General features: G+C 35.6%; 1 protein-coding gene and 1 pseudogene across 1 annotated transcript; one reads left to right on the top strand and one right to left on the bottom strand.

Annotated features, from left to right (window-relative positions):
• Positions 1–298: 298 nt before the first annotated feature.
• Positions 299–4,167, top strand: LOC113092583 (trichohyalin-like; annotated as a pseudogene).
• A 62-nt stretch (positions 4,168–4,229) lies between these two features.
• Positions 4,230–10,712, bottom strand: LOC113092581 (tRNA (adenine(58)-N(1))-methyltransferase non-catalytic subunit TRM6-like). The gene is made up of 11 exons (XM_026258212.1): positions 10,424–10,712; positions 9,783–9,913; positions 9,587–9,696; positions 9,053–9,144; positions 8,883–8,966; positions 8,020–8,144; positions 7,420–7,742; positions 6,488–6,573; positions 6,094–6,196; positions 5,755–5,841; positions 4,230–5,009 (listed from the first exon to the last, which is right to left on the bottom strand). The coding sequence occupies exons 1-11, from the start codon at positions 10,531–10,533 to the stop codon at positions 4,845–4,847; spliced, it is 1,416 nt and encodes a 471-aa protein (XP_026113997.1). The 5' UTR covers positions 10,534–10,712; the 3' UTR covers positions 4,230–4,844.
• Positions 10,713–11,122: the final 410 nt, after the last annotated feature.

Genomic DNA, 11,122 nt, shown 5'->3' on the forward strand with positions numbered 1-11,122 from the left:
CTGCTTCTGCTTCAGATTAACAGCGCATTGCGCATATCTGAGAACTGATGTCTGTACGTTTCAGACCCTGGCTGGCTGTGCACTGAAGTGTATATGACAATAAAAGTAGTAAATCTCAATGTATTTATTTTTAAAATGTATTTTAAATAGGCCTATAGGCTCATAGGTTTTTTGTCAAAAAAAAAAAAAAAAAAAAAAAATTCACAGCACCCCCTGTTCAAAATTACTTCCCGCGGCCCTGGGTGCTGGGGTCTCATTAAGGATTCACTTTAGTCGTGACGTAAGCAACTCACGAGCTCAGACCCTGCGTGTCCCACCGCGAGCTCAAAACAGACGCAGCGCGCGCTCCTTTCTGCAGCACGCGAATCGGAGGTCCTCTCTGCTGTTTGAGACTGTACAGGCAAAATCAGTTTCGGATAACATCAAGAGCCGAAAACATCTGTGTGCATCATGAAGTTTGCAGCTTTAGTCTGCTTCGTTGCTTTCTTCGCTGCAGGTAAGTGTACACAAATATTAATTGAATAAATGATTTCAGCACCACGGTCAGCGACAAGACAGTTTGCTGCGGAACAAATAGTAGGGCTACATCACGATGGAAATTTTCTTTAAGCGGCCTTTGCACGAGTAAAACGTATGGATAATTGGTGATATCGAGATGAATAAGCTTTTGCATTGCGATTTGCACAAATATAATTCAAGGCTTTTACTATCCCAGATGGAGGGTCCAAACCAGTTGAGCAGCAGAGCCAAAGAGAGGACCTGGTATGCTGTAGCTTCTATGTCTATAAGAGAAAAATAACCAATCCATTTATTGTTGTACTCCTTTTGGTTAAAGTATATATTTTATTTTCAGCTTACCCAGTGTTTAGTTCACATCCTTTCAAAGGCGCTGTATAAGAGTGATGATACTCCGCTGGATCCAGAATGCAAAAACATCCTTACATCAGGTATGTTACTTTGCACTTTCCCACTGTGTTACTTTATTGTGTTATTGAGGAGAACATTTGATTTATAAGTAAATGAACTCAAATGGAGAATTTGTATCAAGGTTATTTTTAGCATAACTCTATTTGATCTTACGTCTAAATTTATTAAATTTATCCTTTGGACATATAACGTGAGAACAGTCAGACAATATTATCGTCACATGCAGTTTCTAACCTCAGTACATTGTGCGAGGTGGATGAGACTGTTATGGGTCAGTGGTTTCACTCTAAGACTGTGGAATAATAATTGGATGTATTCATGCCATGTATAAGCAATGGAGTGAAAATGAGTTATGACTACGAATCATTTGCATGAGTGTTTTGTGTCCATTTTTTATCTCTCCATGAATCTTGGATAAGGTCATTCCTTAGTTGTGAAAAAGGAGGAAGACACTCTAAAACCAGCTCAAGAGGAGCTTAAAAAACTAAGAGGAGAGTCTGCAGTCAAGGAGGAGAAACTCATAGAGGATCTTCTCCAAGCTGACAAACGGGAGGAGCTGGATGACGAACGCAGCCAGGAAGAGTTCCCAAGTTTTGTTAAAAGAAGAATCAAAGACAGCCGTGAGGAAATGGAGAATGAACGTAGCCAGGAAGAGTTTCCAAGTTTTATGAAAAGAAGAATGGAAGAAAAACGTGATGAGTTGAATGATGAACGAAGCCAGGAAGAGTTTCCAAGTTTTATGAAAAGAAGAATCAAAGAAAAACGTGATGAACTGGATGATGAACGAAGTCAGGAAGAGTTCCCAAGTTTCTATAAAAGAGGCAACAAGCATAAAAGAGAAGATCCTGATGATGAGAGAAGCCAAGAAGATTTTCCCCAAAAAATATATTTTTCCGTCCTCTACAAACGGGATAATCCTGATGAGGAGCGCAGCCAAGAGGAATTTCCTGTATATGAATATAAAAGGAGTCATCTTCTGACCAGCAGAGAAAAACGTGAAGAGCCGGACTATGATAGAAGCCAAGAAGATTTCCCAATTTACACCCACAAAAGAAACCATGGGGATGGAGAAGAAGAGGATGAGGAGAGTGAGGAAAGAGAGAAGCGGACCTGGAAGCCATCACATAGATACCACCACAAGAAAAAGCACCACAAACGCAATGAGAATGAGGATTTTGAAGAACCAGACTATGATAGAAGTCAAGAAGAATTCCCAAGCTACAGCCAAAAAAGGAGTCAATGAGATGAGGGGCACATCAAGCCAAATAAACACCTGCAGAATGAGCAACTTAATGAGGACTTAAACTCCCAGGAAAAGAGATCTGAAGAATCAGAAGAGGTAGATGAGGATATCGCAAAGCGATACTGGAAACCCACCCATAGATACCACCATAAGAAACACCACAAACGGGACTCATCTGAAGAGGATTATGAGGAAAGACCCCTGGAAAAAAGGAATGAGGACTCAGAGGAGAGTGAGGAAATAGACAAAAGGATCTGGAAGCCCACACACAGATATCATCACAAGAAGCTTCATCACAAGCGTGGCGACTCCATAGAGTCTGAGGACGAAAATGAACCCATCTCAGAGAAGACTCAGAGTCTCCATGACTCAACAGATGCCGCCTACAAGCACAATTCACCTAAAGAGGAAAAACAGGAAATTGCCCACGAGCTTAATGAAAAGAGGCATCCATTAACCACCCAAGAGGAAGAAGATGAGCTGAAGAAAGGACACCAGAGTTCAGCAGAGGAGAAGCAGGACAGAGATGCTGCATTGAGGTACCTAACAAAAAAGAAGAATGAGTTACAGGAACGTCTCCTTAACAAAGGTGACGTCTATGAGAAGCGTTCCCCATGGATTTACAGAGGATACGATCATCCAGCCTGGTACAAAAGAGGCCATAATGTGGGTGAGAGCACTGACCAGCACCCCTACCATAAACTAGAGGACCTCGCCGAGACTCTCCGGTACAAAAGAGGCATACTTACTCAGGAGGAGTCACCCGCGGAGGAAGAGGGTGTCCCCCAACAGAAGCTTCTTACACCAGATGAGGTATGGTCCGATGTGTCCTAGTGACCTTACACACAGTTTTTGAACATTTTGTCTGACAACACACATATTTTTGGGGTCTCCTTATTCTAATTCAACTCATAAACTTGTTTGTAGAGACACCAGGTCCTGAACGGGGGTGTCAGATAAGAGATATTCATAATGAGCACTGTTAGGGAATTTTTGGGAATGGAAATACACCTGAGGATTGTTTAAAAATCCCAGGTGGATGTGTTGTAGGAGGTTGGAAATACGCTGTCCACTGCACTAGGTTTCACAATCCCAATTTAACAAATGGCCCCACTGAGCCCTAAAGTCTACATGTTAAATTACTAATTTGAATAAAGAAAGCATTCACTAACCAAAGTCGATTATTACTAGACAGGGATGTATTGGAAGCAACGAACAACATTAACACAGTCAAGATTTGCTTCATGGAGTTCTTGAAAAACAAGGCCATATTTTTTCCGCTTCAAGGAACTTTTCTGTATCTCTGCTTGCTAGACTACAACATGGATAAGTTGACTGAGAGGACGTGGGTAGACTGTAATTCTCCTTTCAGTTCTTCAGACCATTAAACTCTAGCTGCACCAAAAAGCGTTAACAACCTCCTATCAACTCTCAGATGACTACTTAAGCCAAATGTTGTGCTATTACAAGGATATCAGAGTTATCTGATATACATGCAAACTACAAAGTAATATTGCATTTACTTAAGGGTGTAGAGGGATAGGCTAAGAGCATCATTCCTCTTCATGACAGGGATACTGAATAACTAAAGGTACTTCTCTATGACTTTCCAACTGGGAATGTGGAAACAGGATATTTAATTGACTAGAGCAACCAAATTTCTATCAATCATAAAGAAACAACCCAATTTATGCCAGACTGCAACAATGGCAAAAACAGCACAAAACAACTCTGGGGACTGATTAAGGCAATTGTTTTTAAGAATCACTTAATTCTTGTTCTTTTCTTTCAGTTAAAAGAACTTGAGAAACTGGCCTCTGTGGATCAACAGAAGGAGGCAACTTAATCATTCCTAGGATCCGCTGAAACATCATCTTCTTACGCTGCCTGATTTGATTTGCCATGTGTGCTTACTTGGGCTGCTTTAGATGAATGCATTACTATATGTTGTACCCTATTACAACTGCATTAGACTTTTGTTATTGTGTATATCAATGTTTAACGTGAGAGTCTTAGAAGCAAGACAGTCTATAAAAGGAAGAAAAAAAAAGCTTGATGATGTTATGAGCATCATTTTTCTCTTTATTACATTCTAAAATAACATAAAAAAAACAAAATGATCATGTACTATTGACTGGAAATTTGTCTGCATTTTAGAGCATGCTACTTTACAACTGTGAAAAAAAAAACACAGTATGTTGAAACATTTCTGTTGTTCTTTATGGCCTTCAACAGAGCCTCTGCTTACATGATTGTTTGTGTTTAATAAAATGTGTAATTATGGGACCAAAGCCGATTAATGCATTTATTATTTGTGTTTTAATGCGGGAAACCTTCTGAAAATGATTAAAAACAGATATATATATACACAGTCTACTTGTGCAATGATGCATTTTGTAAGCAAAACTTGGTTATTCGCCAAGTGCAGAGGATGCCGAAAAAGCAGCATATTTCCTTCCTCCACATCTTGCTAAAAAAAATAAAAATAAATAAGGATGAGAACATTTATTTAGCTCTTAAATGCAAATCTATTAAAATAAAAAAACACAGTAGATAACAGACTTTGAATAATAAAGCTGTGCAACTCATAAAGAGAATAAAGCACTGGCTGAATGTGTGAGTCCAACGCTGATTTGTTTTTTTTTTCTCAGTTAAGTTAAACTAAACTAATTGCCTAGGCAGAACTAATCTCATCCAGTTTCAGCCTCTTGGCAACAGGCTCCTCTGATTTGTGCTGATTCCTAGCTTTGGCAGCGTCTGCAGCGACCGTGGTTCCTGACAGGAGATACCCTCCACCTCCACTCATGAGCAGCACTGGATGAGTCCGATTGGGCAGCACCTGAAACAATGACACAGAAGTGAATACCACGTCAAAGCCTTTTAGGGGTGGGTGGTAAGATCAAAATCTTAATTCACAGCATGACTCATCTAATATAACAGTAATTACATCGAAATGTATCTGTTTTTGCTGGAAATGCAACAAAAAAAGGTTTACACATATACAACCATGCCAATGCAAATTTTTGCATAAATTAGCAAATATTAAATAATGTACACTACCTTTTATGTTTTTTTTATTATTATTTATGCTTACCAAGGCTGCATTTATTTGATCAAAACACAGCAATTTTTTTTTAAATGTATTAAAAATTATTTTAATAAATGTCAAAATGTCAAAAATGTATTCCGGTGATACAAAGCTGAATTTCCAGCATCATTACTCCAGTCTTCAGTGTCACATAAGCCTTTAGAAATCATTCTAATATGCTGATTTGCTGCTCAAGTGACATTTATTATTAATGATATATCAATGTTTAAAAAGGTTGTGCTGCCTAATATTTTAGCAGAAATGGTCATGCATTTTTTTCAGGATTAATATAAAGATAAAAAAACAAAAACAGCATTTAATCATCAATTTGATGCATCCTTGAAGAATAAAAGTATTCATTCCTTTCTTAAAAAAAAAAAAAGTATTGACCTCAAGATTTTGCACAGTGTGTAGTGTAAATAAAAAGATTAATAATAAAAAGTCTGGGATTAGAGCAAAAACAACTCTGTGTGTATAGGATGAAGTAAAGAATTACCTGGTAATGCCTGAGCCAGGAATCTGTTAACCTGAGACTGATTGCTCCTCCTTGTTCCCTGAGTTTTGTGTAACACTCTATCAGTGGCTGTCCAAAAGAGATCAGACAGTAAATATTGCAGAAAGACCTTATTAAAACACTTGACTCAAACTGAATATACAAATCTTTTTAAAGCAATGGTACACTCTGCTTTTATAGTACTGTACTTTTTAGGTCTTCTGGGAACTTGACAAAAGTGGCAAAATACATGCAAAATACCAGACATTTCGACATTTTGCTAAATAACAAGTTTGGAAGAACCGCCTCTATAACAGCACTTTCCAAACCAATCCGTTTTACCTCTCTGTACTGGCAGTAGACTACGAACGGTCGTGATGGAGCGATGAACTTCAGCAGACACATTAACACAGGACAGGGGTGGAAGCGACTAGCTATCACCAACCTGAAACAAACAAACCTTTCAGTCAGCTTGCCCGTATTAACTAGGTGAATCACTGGAGGACTGCTTACAAAACAGCTTAAAAATCAATGACAGGACTGGACTCATCAATATCACCATACATCACATTTCCCTCTTTTGAAATCATATTGAAATCATGTTATGGACTAGTAAGAGATTGAAAATGTTTACAAGTTTTAAATGCATTTATGGTTGGACAATACAGTTCAAAATAATCTTGTTGCTTTATAAAAGAAAGCGCATTTATTATTTCTTTTACAACACAAAACATACCCATCTGCATTTCTGCCCTCTAATAGAGCTGCAGCTGAAGCTAACTTCTTCCTCTTCTCCTCCATCTTCACCTTTTTCTCTTGAGCCTGTAAGGTTAGAAAGATCAGTTAAATGTGTGTGACATTTTAGAAAAACTCTTAAAAGACACTTTTCCCACCATGACTAGTTTGCCATTGAGAATGCATCGCACAAACGCTCACACATTTCACCTCTAGGTGCTCTTCTTTTAATCTTTTGTCTCCTTGGTAACGATGTAGAATTTTGAAAACTATCAAAACGGCAAATTGATCAATCATTGAAAAAAATTACACCACAACAGAGAAACAGTTGTAATTTGGGTACAGAATAAAGAAATTACTTTTTTTTCTTCGTTTGTTTATTCAGTTGTTTGTTAAAATTATTAAAATATTTATATTTTAATTAATTTAAATCACATTAATATTTTAAAATGGAAAGGTCTGGATCAAATACAATGCATTTTGACATTAATTTTATTGTGTTTATTTAGATTTGTTTAAATTATGACATATATTTAAAATGATTTAAATTATACTGTTATTTTAAAAGCGACATTTTGGTCTTGGAACAAATGTAATACATTTTTAAATAGTTTGTGTTTATTTTTGCTTTTTGTTTAAACTTTTGAAAGTAATAATTATTATTAAATGTATTTAAATTAAATTCATATTTTACAATGGAAAGTTTAAGTCTTTGCTTATATATATAGCTTTTTTTAATTACCATATAATTATATTAAAAAAGTTCTAACTAATATTTAGAACTATTTCAATTATATTTATTATTTTAAAATGGATTTTTAAAAAGGTTTGGTCTTAGACAACAATAAAGCAAAAGCAGGTAAATGATGAAGGCATGGGAAAAGTTTCCAAGATTCTATTCTATTATTCTATTAATAATGAGAAAAATCGTACCTTCTTTTCTCGCAGTCTTTCTCTCTCCACTCTCCTCATTTCCTCTTGCGGGTCGATGCTGACCTCCATGCTCTGAGGTTCTGAGTTCTTCTCAGACACAGCTGAGGTTTCCTGAGTGGACTCAGATTGACCGTTCCCGCTGCCACTGACCTCAGAATCGGCGTCCTTCTCTGACAGATCCAGGGTTCCCGCCAGCAGAGCGTTAACTTTGCATAACGGGAACTCATGCAGCGTCTCATGGAAGTGCGACGGAAAGCCAAAGCTCTCCATGCCGGCTCTCGTTGGGCCTCCACCGGGATACATCTGAATCACTGAGCCAAAACCTGAGAAACAGAAACATCTGGATCTTCAGCAGTGTAAGGGTGGCTGCCTAATACAAGATTTTATAAATAAGGGTAACTAAACAGTTGATGGTCCCTACTATTTTTTGTCATATTATGGAAGTCACCAACTGTTTGTTCACCCATATTCTTCAAAACAGTTTTTTATGTTCAACAGAAGACAGAAACTCATACAGGTTTGGAGCAACTTGAGGGGTGGTTAAATATGACACAATTTTCATTATGGGGTGAACGATCCCTTGAAGTAAAGTGTGATTACCTCCCATTCGCTCCATCACCGAGCCCAACACAAGTCCAGCACAGGTCTCAAAAACAAGGATTTTACTGCCAGCGTGGATGTTACCCAGAGTCAAAATCTGTGCCAATGTGTCGTACCGTAGATGACTAAAATAGACACAAATATTGACAATAGAGTATTAGTGCTTTACAATGTACAGGTCTTCCCAATATATATATATATATATATATATATATATATATATATATATATATATATATATATATATATATATATATATATATATATATATACATTGTTTTTTTTTGTGCATGTGATTTGACCATTAACCAACATCAGAGAATCACATTGTTGTTAAATGCTAACTAAAACTGAAATTAAATATAACGTAATAAAATGACTAAAATAGAAATAAAAATAAACTGATAGCTAAAAATATGTATTTATATAAAAAACTAATAAATTAATTAAAAAAATTCAATAAACAGAATAAAAACTAAAAAAAAAAAAGGAAAAAAAAATATATATATATATATATATATATATAATATATATATATATATATATATATATATATATATATATATGCAAATTATTAATACATACTATATATACTGTTTATATATATATATATATATATATATATATATATATATATACACTGTAAATAAATAATACTTAAAAAAAAAAACACTGGAGAAAGGTGACAATGCAAATATGTTTATAACTTGGCAAAATATCAACCTAAATCTTCCAGGTCATTTTTCAAAGGGGTTTGAATGCCAAATAATTTTTTAAGTACCTGTACTAAAATATATATTATTTCATTTAACTCATAAATTATTTCATGTAAATGACTGAAGTATTTCTTTAAGTTCACATGCCATATTTTCCCTGGTTCTCTGCCGTGGTACATCATGGCAAGGAGTCGAGTGGAGGGTTTCAAGATTGATATGTCACTCTCGTACCTGTACACATAAAAGCAATGTACTTCATAAGATTTATATTTTCCATGTTATTGCTCAAATAAATAATAACAATGGTTTAAACTCACTTTTTCTTTTTCTTCTTGATGTATTTCTCTTGAGCAAATTCAGTTTTGCCCTTGAATGTTGTACTGTTGTCTATGAGCTGCTGAACAATCTCCTTTAACACACATGCAAGGACACTATTTGTAACACCTTCATGAATAACAGCACAACTTTCCCAGCCTGCTGTCGATATATATAAATAAGTAAAGACTAAAGAAAATATTTCTACAACTCCACAAGAAAAATTAAGTTGTATTCACATATTTATATCATGCACTCATAACAACATCTATTAGAAAATAATACCTAAAAAAAAATATTATTAAAGTAATACATAAATCCTTTGTGCAATATCAAAAAGGGTGAGGGGATGGGAGGTATTTGAAAAATAATGAATGTGTATACATATATATATAGATAACAGCCAGTAAAAAAGATAAGGGGCAGTTACTTTTTCAAATTAATAATAATAATAATAAAAAAATGAAAATAGAAAATCAAGCTCAGAATGGTTTTCGTTAAAATGCATCCTTGGAAAACTTTCCTCAGGTACATACCTGACCCTTCAGCCCTTGCTCTTTCAGAGTTTCAATATCATCTCTAGTCAGTTTCTGAGAACTGCCATCATCCACAATATGTCTGTTATCCTGGCCTGCTTCCTTAGAATCTGTGACAGTAGAAACATTAGATCGTCTCAGCAGAAAGAAAATAAACTTATACACAGATAACAACATAAATCCACAGCATCCTTACCCAAGGAGTCTCCGGAGTGTTTAGCTGCCTTGAGTTTGAGTGAACCTCCGGCTTCGATTTCAAACCTGGTCCCGAACAGCTGCCCGACCGCATTGTCCAAGAAGAACCACTGCTTCTCAAAGACCACTTTCCTGAAAGACAAAATACACAACGAGTCAAACCAAAGCAAATGAGGCGAGCACAAGCACTTAACAGGAGTCAAATGTGAATATTAGACTTTGTACTATGAATTATCACATTTAACAGATAAGATTATTACTCCTCACTCAGTACATTAATGGTTGTTTTACAGTGTTTGCCTTTAAAATATACACTGGGCAAGACTACTGAAAACAATATGTTATTTCTTTCAGAACAATTTGAGTGAAAAGTTTAGCATCAAATTTGACATTTAGTCTTAATATTTATTATGATCTCTTTTTGCAGATAAAGAAACATTGCAGAATGCAATAGCCTTCATGTCTTGTTCGTTTTACATATTAGTATTTCTTTTGAAGTCATAAAACCTTTCATGTACAAATTTAAATCAGCTTTTGCATCCCAGAACAGAGCTTTTAGATCCCATTGTATACAAAACCCCAACTCCTCTAGACTAAACTCACAAGATCAGATTTAATTCCAGTTTTATTTGTTTGACTCACTTTTTATTTTCGACCTGCACTGATTTGAAGACATCCCCTCTCTTCAGGACAACATAGTCTCTGTAACTGATTCTGCTCTCTACATCACTGTCATTTTCACACTCTGCCATTTACTGCGATCGACTTGGATAAAGATCGACCGGAGGATATTTAGAAACTAGTTCACACTTTAACTAACACAACGCAAAAGTGGTAATGTCTATGACTGCAAATAGATCAGTAATTTCACACAAGAGATGTTTCTTTCCCCACGTGTGTTCTATCACTTCCTGTTGCGAAAGGCCAGTTAATCGAGCGCTGATTTTATTTGCAGAGCACCAGTCAGTCAGGAAGACTAGTACATGACAGATCATGTCGATTTTAGTCAGTTAAAATTAACATGTGTTTAATCTCTTATTTTTTTGGAATGAATGAACTTCACATTAAGTTTATATCAACAAAAAACATAACCATGTTTATCTGGAAATTATCACGTGATGTAATGTCGGTACTGCCACTGTACTTCATTTATATGAGTAAAAAAAATATGATATGACCTATTATGGCAATCGTTACTAAAATATGAGTACTTCCAACGTAAAAGTGGTATATTACACGTATATTATTTATGTATAATACAGTTATATCCCATTCGGTCCTATTATTCAAAAATAAAGGTTACATTTATGTCTGATTTATTATTTAAAAAAAATCATATTC

The sequence above is a fragment of the Carassius auratus genome, unplaced genomic scaffold (assembly GCF_003368295.1).
Source record: "Carassius auratus strain Wakin unplaced genomic scaffold, ASM336829v1 scaf_tig00214657, whole genome shotgun sequence".
Lineage (NCBI taxonomy): Eukaryota > Metazoa > Chordata > Actinopteri > Cypriniformes > Cyprinidae > Carassius > Carassius auratus.